The sequence below is a fragment of the Tetrahymena thermophila genome, assembly GCF_000189635.1.
Source record: "Tetrahymena thermophila SB210 genomic scaffold scf_8253887, whole genome shotgun sequence".
Classification (NCBI taxonomy): domain Eukaryota; phylum Ciliophora; class Oligohymenophorea; order Hymenostomatida; family Tetrahymenidae; genus Tetrahymena; species Tetrahymena thermophila.
The window spans coordinates 49,863-66,714 of NW_002475959.1; the positions used below are offsets into that span (position 1 = coordinate 49,863).

At 22.3% G+C, this 16,852-nt stretch overlaps 5 protein-coding genes across 5 annotated transcripts; 3 read left to right on the top strand and 2 right to left on the bottom strand. All coding sequences in view use genetic code 6, as the record gives it.

Annotated features, from left to right (window-relative positions):
- Positions 1-435: 435 nt before the first annotated feature.
- TTHERM_00646880 (FHA domain protein) lies at positions 436-3,359 on the top strand (the record flags this gene model as incomplete). The annotated part of the gene is made up of 11 exons (XM_001027397.2): positions 436-465; positions 610-687; positions 800-947; positions 1,011-1,063; positions 1,134-1,239; positions 1,400-1,517; positions 1,609-2,161; positions 2,214-2,310; positions 2,403-2,496; positions 2,575-2,684; positions 2,740-3,359. The coding sequence occupies 11 exons, from the start codon at positions 436-438 to the stop codon at positions 3,357-3,359; spliced, it is 2,007 nt and encodes a 668-aa protein (XP_001027397.2).
- A 736-nt stretch (positions 3,360-4,095) lies between these two features.
- TTHERM_00646890 (ATPase, histidine kinase-, DNA gyrase B) lies at positions 4,096-8,266 on the bottom strand (the record flags this gene model as incomplete). The annotated part of the gene is made up of 2 exons (XM_001027398.2): positions 4,096-5,482; positions 5,946-8,266. The coding sequence occupies 2 exons, from the start codon at positions 8,264-8,266 to the stop codon at positions 4,096-4,098; spliced, it is 3,708 nt and encodes a 1,235-aa protein (XP_001027398.2).
- Positions 8,267-8,428: 162 nt separating this feature from the next.
- Positions 8,429-8,864, top strand: TTHERM_000646899 (transmembrane protein, putative; the record flags this gene model as incomplete). Its single annotated transcript, XM_012800919.1, has 2 exons — positions 8,429-8,443; positions 8,496-8,864. The coding sequence occupies 2 exons, from the start codon at positions 8,429-8,431 to the stop codon at positions 8,862-8,864; spliced, it is 384 nt and encodes a 127-aa protein (XP_012656373.1).
- A 2,648-nt stretch (positions 8,865-11,512) lies between these two features.
- On the bottom strand, positions 11,513-12,352 carry TTHERM_00646900 (carrier protein; the record flags this gene model as incomplete). The annotated part of the gene is made up of 1 exon (XM_001027399.2): positions 11,513-12,352. One exon carries the CDS (start codon positions 12,350-12,352, stop codon positions 11,513-11,515), a length of 840 nt encoding a protein of 279 aa, XP_001027399.2.
- A 2,658-nt stretch (positions 12,353-15,010) lies between these two features.
- TTHERM_000646901 (transmembrane protein, putative) lies at positions 15,011-15,487 on the top strand (the record flags this gene model as incomplete). The annotated part of the gene is made up of 1 exon (XM_012800920.1): positions 15,011-15,487. One exon carries the CDS (start codon positions 15,011-15,013, stop codon positions 15,485-15,487), a length of 477 nt encoding a protein of 158 aa, XP_012656374.1.
- Positions 15,488-16,852: the final 1,365 nt, after the last annotated feature.

A 16,852-nucleotide genomic window follows, 5' to 3' on the forward strand; every position in this document is an offset into this window, starting at 1 on the left:
TGAAAATATCAAATTATTTAATTATTTATTATTTTTATCAAATAAAATTTTATGTATCTTATTTTCAATAAAACAATTATTAATAATAAGATTTTTTCAAATTAATTTTATAGAGTACTTTAATAAATATTTATTTTTATTAGAATTAAAATTTATGTTTATTGTAAAATGTTTTTTACTTTTTTAATTTAAAAAAAATTATTTATTTATTTTGAAAAAAATTATTGATTGCTTTTTATTCTATTATTTTTTTTATTTTACCTATTTTAGCGGAAAAAATATTTGCAGATGGATATGTTTTATAAATTAAAATTTAATAAATTATCTTATTAAAAGTAATTCAAACCACCTTATTTATAATATTAAAGTAAATAGCTAGCAGCCTTTTTTAACCCATCTCAAAAGTAATTAAAAGTCAGAGTTAGCAAGGATAAGATGTCTGAAATAAAATCTATGAGTACCAGAGTAAGTTATTTTGATTTTAACAAATTTTAGTTTTGTAGTTGCTAAAATAAGCAGAAAGTTTTATCATTGATTCCATCTTTCATTAATAATTGATTCAATCACATTTATACTATCTCTAATGCTTTTGTTATATTTTTATAAAAGGAAAAAATAGGTACAACAACTAGAAGACTGATAAAATATTTATATGAAAATCGCAATCAAGTTTTTAAACTGGATAAAGTAATGAAATGATTATAATAGAAAATAATTTATTAGCATCTAATCATAATTTATTATGATCTAACATATTTTAAAAAACATTTCAGACTAAAATTTCGCTATTTATTAAAAGATATTCGATGATGTGCAATCTTTTATCTCTGATCAGAAGAAATTGATAGATCTTGTATTCATTTTAGATGGGATAGGAATTTTGACAAGGATATCTAAAAAAAAATTTGTTTTTACAGGCCTGAAGGGTATGTGTAACAGAATAAATGGTATATTAATTAAAATGATAAATCTAAAATAATTCTACAATTAGTGTTTATAATTCAAAATAGAATACATAAAAAGGAAGATACAAAAAGCATCAAATTAAAGAGAAGTTTAGATGGTAAAAATAAATAGTTTAAATAGTAGTTAGTTGTTAATAGTCTTTTAATTTTGATAAATATGAAATTAAGTTTTGCGATGAAATTTAAGTTAATGGAAAGAAGATTTCAATAAAATCAAGCATAACACAAGGTTAGCTCTTCTAGGATGTTTTATGCAATCTCACACTTCAGCCTAGTAATAAAAATATTCTCTTTTTTTTAAGTTTTTATTTGCTAATTTATTCAGCAATGTAAAATAAAAGTAGTATTTATTTTGAATAAGGATTATAATGTTATTTATGTCTATCTATTTAAATGGTGAAAATAATTTAATGTAAAATTTTAAAAATGTAAAGATAAATTATTGCAACGTTCTCAGTTTGAATAAATCATGGAAAGCTATAGAGAAATTCAATCTAAATCTCTCACTAACGATCTCAATAATATACTTATGACTTTATGTTTAGGAGAGAGGTATTAAATGATTATAAATTGTGATTTCTTTATTTCAAATCATAGAAATTATTAACACTTGAGCACACTGATTTTAAAAATAACTAAATAGAAATGAAACAACAGAAACTATCCAATATACTGGTCCTGAAATATTGAATTACAAAAAAATAACTTTGGATACTTTGAAAAATGTGAATCCAAATTCTTTGAAAACAGTCATATTAGACTCACAGAAGAAGGATAATATTTACTTTTCTTACTTAATTAAAGAAGTTGATGAAAAAAGAGGTAAAAAAAACACCTTATAGTCTGGTCTTTTTAAAGAATTAGCTTTGGAATAAGGGGAAATAGATAAAATTAATAGGATTGTTGCTTAGTCCATGCTGAGCACCAATGGCTCGTATTTTTCTTAAGCAGCTACATCTTAATAAGCTGTAAATTAAGCAGCTCAGAATTAACAAAAGTAGGAAGTGTAAATTGAAATTACAAATACAAAATAAGAGACAGAACAGGTTTAAAATAATAATGACAATGATTAAACTGCAGAAAACTAAAGTGAATTAAATGATAAAGACATAGAAGAAAATGATAAAAATATGAATTAAAATGAAGATACAATAGATATAACTGATGTTCCAAAAGCTCATATCTCTTATTTTCCTGTAAATTTCATTAAGTTATTTTCAGATAGAGAAATTTATTTTGATTAAACAGAAAGTTGCATTTGCTTTGCTCAAAGGAAGGACCTGGCAATTTTATATTTAAAAATTGCAAATTATAATAGGAAGATCTTTAATTAACTTACCTCAAAGTATTAAAAATAATTAAATTCTTCAAACAAAAATTATCATTAATCTTCATTTTTAAATCCAATCAATCTATTAAAAATACTTTTTTTTAAAGAAAAAATGAATTGGCACATTGATTTAGAAGTTGGAGCTTCTAAAAAAGTTTCACGCTAACATGCTGTTATTTTATATAATTTCGAATAAAAGAGGTATGCATTCAAAATAAATATAATATTTAAAAAAAAAAACATATTTGAATAAATTTAATGTTGAAACATATTCAATAGATTTGAAATAAAATGCTTGTCTAAAAAATTCCACATAAAAGTTGATAACAATTTGTACTCTATAAAAGATGATCCAGTTCCATTAAAAAATAAATCTTTGATAACAGTTGGTAAAAAATAATTTTTAATTTGACAAATGATTGATTGCTGATAAATTAACTATAGGAAATGAGCACTTCTACTTTTTCTTACCCAAGAATTTAACTGATGAGATATAAAAAAAACACGAAAAGATACTTCCAGATGAGATGAATGCAGAAAGAGGTAGAAGAGAAGAAGACGAAGACTAAACACGTAATAGAGAGGAAGGAGATGAAGAAGATGATGATGAAATGGAAGGGGATGGAGAAGAAGATGATCGTAGATATAGATAAAGAAGAAACATGAGCATGGATGGAGAAGAAGAGGATGATGAAGGAGAATCGTTAAGTGAAATAGAAAATAAATCTACAAATCGTAAAAAACTTAAGAGAAATCAAGATGATTATGACAATAATGAGGATTATGATTATTACTAAAATCGTGAACCAAATTCTGAAGAAGATGGAAATAACGACTTTCTTAATGAAGAGGAAAAAGAATTCTTAAAAAAAACAAATCAAAATGTAAATAATAACGAAGAAGAAGAGGATGATGAACAAGAAATTGAGGATGACGATGACGACGATGATGGTGATAATGATGATGATGATGAAGGGGATGAAGAAGTGGACGATGAAGATGAAGAAGTAGAAAATGAAGATGAAGAGGAAGAAGAAGAAATGGAACAAAGCGAAGATGAATGAAATTTAAGAAATAATAACAAATAAATTAATAAATACATTTGAATTTTATCTATAATAAATTATGATAGTAAGTAATATTTTCCATTAATTTTATATTATTTTGTAAGAAAATTGTATTTTATTGGCTAAATAAAAAATAATTTGTTATAGATAATTATTAAAAATACATTTTAAATATAATAAAATTAAAAAATATTGATATCACTTTACAAATATCTTATTTTTTTTCAGAAATTCAAATTAAAATATTTTTAAAAATCTGATGAATTAATTTAATAAATTGAAAAAAATAAAAATCATTTTAAATTTATCAAAATACTTTTAAATATATTCCAAAAAATGACAAAACAATTTACAATTTATTATGTAATTTTATTTGAGTTATTATATTAATTTTGGATTTTAGTTCAAGTGAAGAATTTTTTTGATTTTTGTTTGAATTTAAAAAATGAAATTTTAATAATCGAGTTGCTTAATTTCTTAAAGAGTTTATCATTAAAATATTTGTCAGATTTTTATATAAAGATAAATATATTAATTAATATAAATAAAAGTTAGTAGATGTTAAAAATTTAAATTAATTATTAGTTAATTTGGATTATTAATGATTATTATATTGTGAAAATTTGTATTATTTAATAATTATTATTTTAAAATCGTTAATTTATTCGTAATATTTTTAAAAAAATTCAACTGTTTATTGATAATTATCCAGTGCAGTTCACAGAGAAAGCTTTCAGTCCTAATCTCCATTGTTTGATTAAACAAACCAATTTGTAAAAACCTTATCTAAAGTGCCAAGCATGATTGGTTTTGTTACGTAATCAAGCATTCCGCTCTCAAATGCCTTTTGCTTATCCTCTGGATTCACATAGGCTGAACAAGCTATAATTGGACATTCAATAGAGGATATTAAGTTTTCTTTGAATATTTAAGTGATTAATTGAGTAGTTTCGTATCCATTCATAACTGGCATATCAATATCCATAAATATCATTAAGTAAAAGGGGCAGCATGGAAATTTGTTTTTGATTCTTTCTTATATTTTTTGCAAAGCAGACTAGCCACTAAAAGCCATATCGATTTTTAAATCCAATTTATTAATTTACTGCTAAATTGCTATAACATTAAATTGATTATCATCAACAACCAGAACCTAAGCATGTTTACATTTTCTTCTTTTATGATAAGACTTAAATTCTTCTAAAGATTTGAAGTGAGATTTCAAGTGTCTTAACTAGAGTGATTTGCTAGTTACTGATTTTAAGGGGTCTCTTCCTTCATTTTAGTTGAGTAAACAACTTGAGGCTATTTACTATTATTATGTCAGCTGTGAATTTAGAGAATAAGAATACATATAATTTTAATGAGAGTCGAAAGCATTTTGCATGGAAGCATATCCAATTTAAGTTTGATCTTTTAATAACGAATGTCCTTAACTGAGTTAGTGACTAAATTAGTGACTAAATTAATGACTAAATTAATGAGAAGACATTTTTTATGGGGAATTCTATCTTTAAATACTAAACTCGATTTCTAATTCTTCTAATCTCTTTTTATCTATAAGCTCATTTCTATTAACATTCATATTATTTGGTTTATTTCTTACAATGATAGTAGGACTAAGTATATCAAAAGCCTCATTGTGTTTGTTATTGATTGACATACAAGATGATTTTCTATTACTTAATTGGTGAATGTTATGATCAGAGTAGAACTATTTTTAGGTAAGCATGTCATTTAATTGTGAATTTTCAGCTATTTAGCTCATTTCTTCTTTTCTCTTTTTCAGATTTTCTTGTTTTTACATTAGATACAAAATATCTGAATTTGTAGTACCATTTTCTATTTATAAAGGATTAGAATTTACAAATGTTGTTTAATTTGAAAATTTATTGTCAGTTTCATCGACTATATCCTCAAAAGTTATATTCTATCCAATATTCTTACCAAATTGGCTTATTTTTTTAGGTAATTTCTATTTTTAGTTTTAATAACTGTGAAATGAATTATTTTCTAAAGAATTTCTGCTGCTTTCCTTATTTTGTTTAGGTGAATGCTCTAAATCGTTATCTTTCTTAGATTCTTCAATTATTATTTGGAGTTCTTCAGCCTTCTTATCTCTGTTATAAAAATGGTATATCATTAATAAAATATAAAGCAATAGTAATATTTTGATTAATTCTAAAATTTTAATTATCAATGCAAATTTATGAGTTAGACTTGAAATAAAATTTTTTACAAGCAGAATTTTTGATATTTTTTAATTTATTTTTTCTTATTAAAATAAGTGGTTTTTAAGAAACCATAATTTGTTAAGCAAAAATGAATTAATAAAATAAATGTAAACGATAAACCCTCAAGAAAAATCTTTGAAATATTATTACTCCTTATTATCTAAAAATAGTGGCAAATTTGTAAAAATTATTAAAATCTGGGTGGCAGATTTATAAATAATTGAGACATAAAAATAGTGATAATTAATAAGCAGAAAAAGTAACAATAAATCTCTTCAAAAAATTGCAATATTCTAAAAAATTGATAGAAATATATTTTTCTTTATTGATTAATTAAAAAATTATTTACGATTGACTTTTTATTTATTGAATATCATCTATTAGGTAGTCTTGAATTATGAAGGAAAAAGACGATCCTTTTCCTACTTCAGACACAACCACTATAGGCTAGTGCTATAATTCAGCTGGACACAACATTTTAGCTAATTAATTGCTTATTGATAAACCTAATCCTGCACCGCATTAATTGTATTTAATTCTATTTTAAAGATCTGCTTTATTGAAATTATCGAAAATAGTTGAGTATCTGTCAGGAGGAATACCAATTCCAGTATCTTCACAAGTTATTTTTATTGCAAGTGGTTTTTAGGAAGTAATTTCTGCTTTGAGAGTTATTTGTCCTTAATTAGTGAATTTTAAAGCATTACTGAGTAAATTGAGGACTATCTAGCGAACTCTATTTGGATCACTATTTATTATGTATTTGTCATCTTGTTAGTTGAGGGGATTTATTGGGTCGAATGCACTTTCAATTTGTTCATTACTGTTATATTCTTCATATGTGCCTGACCCAATTTATAAGCAAAGCTTGATTCCCTTCATTCTAGACTAAATAGATATCAAAATGAGGCACTCTTACAATATTTTTTTTAAGCTGAAATATTGCCTTGTAATTTTAAATTTTCCTGCCTCGAGCTATGCGAAATCGAGAATATCATTAATTAAATTTAATAAAATTTTACTTGAGTAAAGCGCAGGATCTAAATTATCTCTAATCATATCCTTTTACTCCATTCTTAAAAGTTCCTCTCTCATAATTTAAAGCATTGAAATCGAACAGTTTAATGGCGTTCTAAGCTCATGAGAGACGCTTGCAAGCATTCTCATTTTATATTCGTTTTAGTCTTCTAATCTCTTTACTTTTTATGCCTATGATTGATCTTCAATTATCATTACTATTAACTATTCATGAACTTGAATCTTCCAATTTTAATTAGCTTACAGAATTTATTTTTTTTATGAGATATTTTGAGAATTCTTTTAATTTAGCTCATCGCTGTTCGTCTTCTTCATTATTTTTAGAGACTTGTTATTGGTGATTTATTTCTTTTATGCTGCACTTACTGACTGTTGAGAAGTCCTCTTTTATCTAATTTGCATTTCCCTTTCATAACTATCTTGAAGTGGTGAAATTTAATTAAAAGAATTAAATGCATCCTCTACTTCCTTTTCTAAATCTAAGTCATACAAGACAAGCTTAATATTAAGCTTTTTACCATCAGAGCTATTCGCCTCTATTTAACATGCCTCTTCTTAGTATAAATTGGCTTATTCAAAACTTTAAGTGTTCATCTATTGTTGCTTAGGAGTTTTATCAAAAGAGGCAGATGATTGCTTCCTTGAATTTATATTATTTGGTGATTGTTAAATATTTGTACTTTAATTATTGTTGCTATTATTTGTAACTTTTTTTGGTTCTTCTTTTTTTATATTGTCTTAATTATTTTATCCCTTATTTTATAATTAGTTTATATTTTAATTTTACTATTATTAAGATGGTTACAATTAGCTAATTGGTTGCTAGTACAGCAAGCTTTTTGAAAAATTATCTAGATTAATTTAATTATCTCTTTGAGAAGAGCAACTTTACTTTGTTGAACTAGTGAATATTTTTTCAAGGATACTCTTAAAGATTGAGTATTTTTGATTTGTGTTTGGTGAAAAAGGTGATGGAGATTAATATTGTTCTGCTATTTTAACCATGCTCTAAAATCTCTAACTAACTATTTTATTATGACCCTTTGGCTCTAATTCATATGAAATAGACTGATCACCTCTTAAAACTTCAACACAATTAAAAGTTTAATGTATACTTGTATTTTTAATATCAATTTCAATCGATTCTTCAATAAGATTGTTATTAATATTAATTTGATGCATAGTATTATTCAAGGAAATTTCGTTTAAAGTAACATCTTTGTTTTTAGGTTAGTTTTTTTATTAATTAATTCTATTTTTCTTTTATTTTAAGTTATCTCCTTCATTTTTTTACTCATTTGAAGGTGAAACTACCTTCTCTTAAATCTAATTAATATTTATTTATGTTGTTAACTTTGACTAATTTTATTGCTGCTGTTTAGGCTAGAAAAACCCATTCAAGCTTTATACTTCACCAAGGTTTAACTTATTAAGAGCATTGAACAAATCTTCATTTTTAGAGCAATTCAAAATAGAATGCAAATTTGAGTTAGCAAACAATACCTGCATCTATTCATCAATTATAGCTATTCCATGAGGTATATATTGTAATATATTAGTGTAAAATTTCTTAATGTTGCATATTTCTCCTTGCTAAGCTGCTATAAGCTTTTCTCTAAATGATTTTTCCATTTAACTTTATTTTGCTTGAATTATCTATGAAGCAAACGAAATAATTAGCAAAATACATACTATAATAGAAGAAGTAGTACTTTACTAAAATATTTAGAATTCTAAAAATATCCTCAAAATAGCGTAAATCATCATGATATGAAAAATTATAACATAAATAAAATGTGCTCGACTAGGGTAAATTTAATAAGTAAAGACTTTTGCTTGCTTATTCATTAATATAATAAAGAGAGGATTTATATAGAGCTTACACATTAGAGATATTTCAAAAATAATAAACTAACTGCAAATCATATACATGGCTAAAAAAATAAGTACACTTCTATTTGCTTTCCTGAAATTCCCCTTAAAATAATAAGTAGCAGCTCCAACAATCCCAGAAAAAGCGAAGCAGGTTATATAAATTATAGGATATAAAAATTATTTAGATTTATAGTCGTATCTCAAGATATCTTAAGGCATTTCGATTGAGCAGACTACTGCAAAAACTCCGCATAATATCATTATAAAAACTTGCATAAAAAACTAATTTTTATTGGCTGATTGTATGATATTTTATAATTGCTTAGCCCTTTACTTTTCAGCAATATGTGTGTGATCAAACAGTCTTGTAACTTTTTGATCATTATTTCCCTTCTCTAGCTAATCAAGTTCAATGCTGCTTTTCTACTATTGCATTTATATAATGAATTAAGATTTATAAGTAAGTTGATTTTATCTAAGTGAAATTAACTTTGTTTGAACAATGTTTATTGATTAATTTATTTTTGTTAAAATGCATTATTATGCAATTTGTAAATGATTAAATTTTTTTTTCCCTTTATTTATGTCATACCCAGCATTTTTAACACAAATTGTAAATTCATTAGTAAATACAAGAATTTTTTGAAATCTTTTCACTAAAAACTTTCAATTTTCAGTATTAACAATCATAATTATAATATGCATTTTCAGGCATTTTATACTCAAGTAATCTCTCTTTTGAAGTATATTTCTTATACTTTTCTATTATCAGAGGTTATTATACTGCATATCCAACTTATTATACAATTATTTATGATAGAACTATTTTAATGTTTACTATTCAATGTTTGTTTTTGTTTTCTGGATGATACTGCTTTCATTTAAAAAATTAATAACAAATTTGATCTTTATTAAAGTTTCAAGGAAAATCATTAAAAACTTCTTTTAAATCTTTCATTATAAAATTTACTTCGCTAATTATTACTTATTATTAATTTATTTATAGCTTTTTCTCATAATCTAGAAATGTAAAACCTTTATAATATGTATAATAGATTTCATTTTAAGCAAAACAAGTTTTATATTTATTATATCATTTATTTTTTAAAACATTTTTTTCTAGTTTATTCTGTTATTTAAGGTAAGATAAATGATATCTGAAAAAAAATTTTTAAACTTTGAAAAAAATGAGAATTTCTAAAATGAAAAGTTAAATGAAGTAATTGCTAATTTATTAATGAATATATTTGTTCATTAAATTAAAAATTCTTTTTATAATTTATATTAATTTATTTTACTCAAATAATCATTTAAGCGTTGATTAAGTATAATAAACGATGATTACTTATATACTTTGTTATTAAGTCAGTTTTAACAAAAATAATAATAACATAGAAACAAATCAAATCATTAAAAAATTCAATCATCTAATGATCAATATTCATTCCTCTTTCTTTTAAAATCAAAATGTTACTTTTTTTCTAATGATAAAATCAGTTATTAATAATTTATAAGACGATATTTAATGATAATAAACATTAAAATATTAAGCTTGTAAAAATTTAAAAAGAAAAACTTTAATATACCTTAAATAATAACAATTCTATCAACTTTTTAATCGATAAAACTTTTGAAAATGAAAATTTTTTGGCTGATATTTTTAGAAATTAAGAAAATTTTTATTGGATATTAATTAAGGAGAAGTCACCTTACATATTATTAATGAGCCAAAGACTCAATATAATATCATTTTAGAAAAATCAAATTTTCTTCCTTAACACCCTTAAATTATTTTTGGAAGTAATTAAATAAAAAAATATAAAATTTTATGGCAAAATATCTATCTTATCTACACATTTTTTGGTTGATTATAAATAAAATACATCCTTATAATGTTTTAAACCATAATTTTAACGAGTGATATTATTTAAAGCAGATCATATTCATCAAATTATATATTTTCATTATGTTACAAAATTAAAAAAAATATTCATCTTGTTAATGATGAATTGATTTATTTGTAATTATTTTTAGATATTTATTATAAGAGTTACATTTATTATTTAGATTAATCTAAAGCAATCAAGAATTTTCTTTTAAAATATCATTTGAAAATATTTCTTTTATTTATGTGAACTAATAAAAAAAATAATAATATAAAAAAAATAATTTATTACAAACTACAAAAAAAGAAAGTTACTCGTTTAAAATAAAAATTAATCATAAATTGAAATTATATTTAATAATCAAATCAGATGCTTTTATAGGTAAAAAAAATTATTAAAAGTACCAATATTTAATTTTTAAATTAATACTGATAAATTTTTTAATTATACCTTTTTAGTGCTTTTATTATTTGTTTTTACATAAAAATTAAATTAATTAGAGTTATTATAGAAAGATAATTAATCATTTTAAAAGTTTAAAAAATTTTACTGATTAAAAAGTTGATCAATTTTATATTTGAATTAAAAATAAACAAATTGTTCTAGCTCATTTTTATCATTTAAAATATTTCTATTTAAGTTTATTTTTATAAGTTCTTCAAATAATTGAAGTAAAGAATTTTAAATACACCGTTTTGAAAATTAAATATTTTTTAAGGGATTTAATAGATAGATCTAAATTTTATATTAAATTAAATAACCAAAGTTTTTGTTTAAAAAATAGGATAGAACAATTAAAATATGCTTGTTTGTTTAAATTAAAAAAAAATTGTTTGATCATATTAAAAATTATTTGATATTTTTAAATAAAATTTGTGAATTTTCATCATCTTTTTCAGATAAATACTTTACTCAAGTTGATGTAACCAGAAACAAAAATAAAAATGTAAATAAAAATTTAGTTCAAATTTTGTAATAAATTATTACTATCAAAAACAAGCACAAAGAGTTTGAAATTCTAATTAAGAAAATGGAATACATACTTAAATTATAAAAAGTAAATTAAACTAGGTGTAATTTTATTATAAAAATGAGAAATAAATAAATAATAAATCAGTCAGTCATATGAGTGATATAAAGTAAATATTTATTTATAAAAGTATTCATATGTTGTCATTAGTACAGCGCCATAAGTAGATACTCTTAGCATACGAGCCTAATAACCTAAAAAGAATCCTTTAATACCTTTATTTTTTTAATAAATATCTTTCGATATTTGAAAATAGCTTTTGTTTGAGTTTTCTAAATGGGTTTGCTTTTGTGTTTTGATTACATCCAAAGGTAAGGTGATAAAAGCACCAAGAAGTCCGCTGACTCCTCCTATCAGAAGGTTTTTGTAAAAATCAGGAACATCTCTATCACTTAAAAATATTTTGAAATTTTCAGCAAAGACCCAATAAATTTAAGTAGCAAGAATATCTCTTTGCAGTGTTATCCAATAGGCTTTCAAACCTTACTATCTAAACATTTGATAAAAATGAACCCAACTAAATCCATGCATAGATTATTTCACTGTTTTAAAACATTCGAAGGGAAAGAATAATGATGAGGTGATAAACCTTGTGATACCAGATGTAATTAATGGAAATATAACTTTATGTTCATCATGGAAACCTTTATATCTCTCAAGAAGCATAAGCTTGCAACTATCGTATAAATAAAGATAAACACCAAGGGATAATCCATTAGTAGCTATTGCATAAGAGAATCCATTGTAAAATGTCATTAGCCCTTCTTTTTTGTAGACTTCAAAGGCTAATCTAAGAAATTTTCCTTAATTTTCCGATTGCTGTCTAATCTTCACAACTTAAAATGGATGAGTAACTAAAGATGAGCTAATACTACACAAAGTAGATGAGATTGCTGCTATTGTTTTACTTTCTTTCCTTGAAGTCATTATTTCCTTTTTGATTTTTGCTTTCTTTTTAGGCTTTACTTGCTGGCTAAAAAACTAACTTTAATCAAAACTCTCCTTTCACTTTTTATCAAAATTTATTTATTATTTACTTATCTAAAAATTATGCAATCACATTCAATTATTGTTTGTTTTATTCTTTGTTATAACCTCATTTCCATTTCAATATTCCAAAAACTACTTTCTATTTGTCTGTCTGTCCGTCTCTGATATTTTATTGCCATAAGATAAAATTTTGTAGTTTTTAAAAAAATTTACTCCAAATTAAACCCTTTTATGCGCTATTTAGATGATTAATAGCTTTTCTTTTCGATTTTTAACTGATAGCTTTCTATTATTCTGTTATTAGCAATATAACTTACTGATTTTTTAATTTTATAATGAACTTAAAATTTAAATTTATTTTCTTTAAAATATAAAATATTTTTACTTTTATATTTAAATTTAAAATCAATTTCATAACCCTTAGTTTTAAAATTATGATAAAAAATTTAATTAAATTATGAAAAAATAAAAGAGATTTAAAAAATATATAATTTATAATTGATTTATCTATGTGTGTTAATTTGAAAATATTTTATTTACAATTTATGTGATGATTTAAATATTTAAATCTTTTTTTTTTTTACATAGTATTTAAACAAATTGATTAGATAAATTAAAATTTATAATTTAATTACTTTTTTTCTATATCCTATATCTTTAAGGTTTGTTATAATATGAAAAAAAGTAGCAAATTAGTCTTATCAGGTTTAGCAGGAGCTGCATTATTATCAGCTGCTGCTTTATATTTCTATCAGAAACGCTAAAATACCAAAAATATCTTTTAAAAACTTTAAAAAGCTGTGTTTATAAATGATAAAAGATCACTATTTTAAGTAAAAAAGAAAATAGATTAATGTTTCAACTTTTATTTAGTGAGATATATACTTAAAAATGATCAAGAGTAAATTGATTCAAGTGAATTAAGTAAAAGATTCTGTCAAAATGTTATATAAAGTGGATAATATTTCTATGAGTGCTTAGATTGTTCAAAAATCACCAAAAATTGCACTTATGATTAGTAAGAAATTGAGAGTAAATCATAATATTCTCATAGAATATGCGAAGATTGCTTTGAACATGAAAAGCATATTGGACATAAGTATAAATTTATTCAATAGATCTCTGGTTAACATTTATGCGATTGTGGTTTTTCTTATTTCTTTAATTAAGAGAGTTTTTGTAAGTCTCATGTAGGGTTTAAAGATATTAAATAAAAGTATTTATTTAATAACAATTAAGAAATTGAAAGTAGAACAATCAAATATTTTAAAGAATTATTTAATGTTTTAATTGATGGATAATTAAAATTGATAAAGAAAAAGTTTAATTATAATAAGGCTTGTCGATATCACTCTTCTTTGCTTTTAGATTCGAGTCTTTTTAGTAATTATAATTTATTGATGGAATTAATTTTAAATTAAATTAATGAAGTAATTGATCTTTAAAATTATTTAATATTTGCCATTGCTTAAATTTTTAAAGAAAACTCAGATTTATAATTTGAAAATTAAATATAATTTGTATTTTTTGATGAAGAGATAACTATTAATCAGAATATTTTTGAATGGATTCTATTATTTTAAACTTCTCTCAACTATTAAAATTAAATTTTATTAAATAAGCTTCTATTGACAATTAGCTAAGCTGACGAAACTTTTTTAGAATTTATTTCTTAAAAATTTATGAGGTTTATTTATTGTTCTGTGATAAAAGAAAGTAATTAAAAAGGTTAAATAAACTTTGGAATTACACCTCTATTTAATTTATGCTAACGAACAATATGTAACTAAAAATTCACTGAAATAATCTGCATATAAAACTAAGAATAAGTCTTAAATACTCTGGTTCTATTTTTAAAAATATTATAATAAATTAATATCATAAATGAAGAAAATATTAACACATCAGCAAATATTTTTTTTTATGTAAGTCATTTTTTTCCATCTGTGAACTCTATAGAATCATTTTAATAAATAGACAAATTCATAGAAATTCTTTTAGATGTTTTGTTTCATTGTTTTGAAAATTCATTTCTCGATACAACACCTAATACAATGACTATTCTATAAAATTTACATTAAAACCTCAATAAACTTTAATTCTATATTTAAATCCAAAGTGGATTGATGAATATTTTGAGTGAAATAACATCCTTTAGCTAAAGAGGACTCTCTGATTACTAAAAAAAAACTATTCTAAGAGTTTTATGTTTAAAATACAAATAATTTATTGAGTAAACTTCCAGTTAAATAGAATTTAATAAGATTTAAAAAAATAAAGAAGATAAAATATATTTAGGCCTTTCAATAAGCTCATTAATTATTTTTATTGTAATACTTTCAGAAGGGACTGAAGTGACAACATCAAATATCATAAATGCTATTAAAAGAAATTTTTAATTTTAGGATGAAGAATAATACAATTAATTCTTAAATAAAATAGCTGAAATAATTTAATGTAATATCATATTTTGTACTGACCATAAAAATGGGGATTTATTGAATTCTTTATCAATTTAGGATTAACAAGAAGTAGATTTTAAATCATATTTGGATCAATTTTTTGCATGCTTGCTTCGTTCTGATTTTTGTATTTATGATTTCAACATATTTGCTTACTAACTTATAGCTTTAATTCAAATAAACAAAGATAAACCTACTTTTAAGTTTGTTAGTTAATTTTAGATAGAATATTTGCATAACAGATCATACGAAAACATTTTTATATTTAAAAACAAATATTTAATAAATAATTATTTTCTGTTAGATTAAACTCCTTTAATTAACATAGATAGAAAATTAAGATATATTTTATCTTAAGGAAAATCTGATATACAAGAATAGATTAATTATGCTACTTAATAAGTTATCGATGGTATCATATAATGGTATCCTAATATAACTAATAGTTTTAATTTGTTTACTGATAAAGTATCCTATTGTATTTCAGATGTATAATTAATCAAGAGAAATCTTCAGTAATTCGGAATTTTTAAAGAAAATGAAGATATCCTTAACATTTAATCATAAAAGAATTTAGAAACAAGTAAAATCAATTTAGCTAGATTTTTGAATAATTTAAACGATCAAAGTCTTTAAAATGAAAATATAACTTATAAAAATATTGCTTTAGAAAATGATTTTATTGAGCATTTCTACAAATATTAAGTTGATTTACTCATTAATTGCTTTTTTAATGTTGATCTTTTGAACGGCTTTAAGGATATTTACTCAAAGTTATTTATTAATGATATTTTAAAACTATTTTCTGCCTTTGATATATTCTTCTTTTATTGGGCTAAAATTATAGATATTGTTGAAAATAATCTATAATTAATAAATTAATCTTAATTAACCAAAATAAATGATTTTAAAAACAATTTAATCAATAAAGAAAATTATGAAATATTTTACCCAAAACTAAATCACATTCAAAAATATCTATTTAATTAAAATAGATAGGATTAAAAACTTCTTTGCTTATCCATGATCAAATTATTTGATAAATACAAAAATGACTTAAAATGATTTAGTTTAAAAAATAATATCATTTCAATTTAAAGAATTTACTCTCATAAATTCAATAGCTTAATTATTGTTGATACAAAAATTAAAGCAGTTTATGTATAACAAACAAACTTAAAAATGCAAATATTTAAATAATTCAGAAAATAATTTATATTACAAATAGCCTTTTCAATTTAAGTATTATTTTTCTTATTATTTTTGTTTGTTCATAATTTAGCTTATGTTAACTTTATAATTATTAAAACAAATAAAATTTAAAACAAAAAGAGAAATATTTAGAAATATATAAAAATAAATTATGAAAAAAAACTCTTAGAAAAAATAAAAAATATTTTTCTTTAATATTACATAAAGAATAAAAATTTAATGAAATTATTACTAAATTTTAAGTTACAAGGATTAGAGTTTGCAACTTGTCAGAACAGTAACGAAAGCATTTATTCCTTACCAACCCAATTCATTGAAACTTTTATCATAAATACATTAATAATATATTAATTTATATAAATCAAGAAATTATTAATAAAGTAATTAATAAATCTTTGATAAAAATATAATATTTCAAATAAAAAATTACCTAAGATCCAATGTCAAAGCTGAAAGATGAATACAATTTATAAATACAGAACTCAAAACTGAAATACCATCATCCTTAATGAGAAAATCACTTTTTAATAAAGATTAGCAAAAAAAGTTTAAAAAATTTTAATACAAACTTTTTTCAAAATTTATCATAAATAAAAATGAATTAAAAAAAAAATGGCTAAGAACTAACATTTTCAAATATATTTTAATTTAATTTTAAACTCATTAATACCTAAACCACTATATTTTAATTAGAAGTTTGGCTATAATATAAATATATTTTATTTACTTTCAATAAAAATTTTACGAAAAATAAAGGATATAT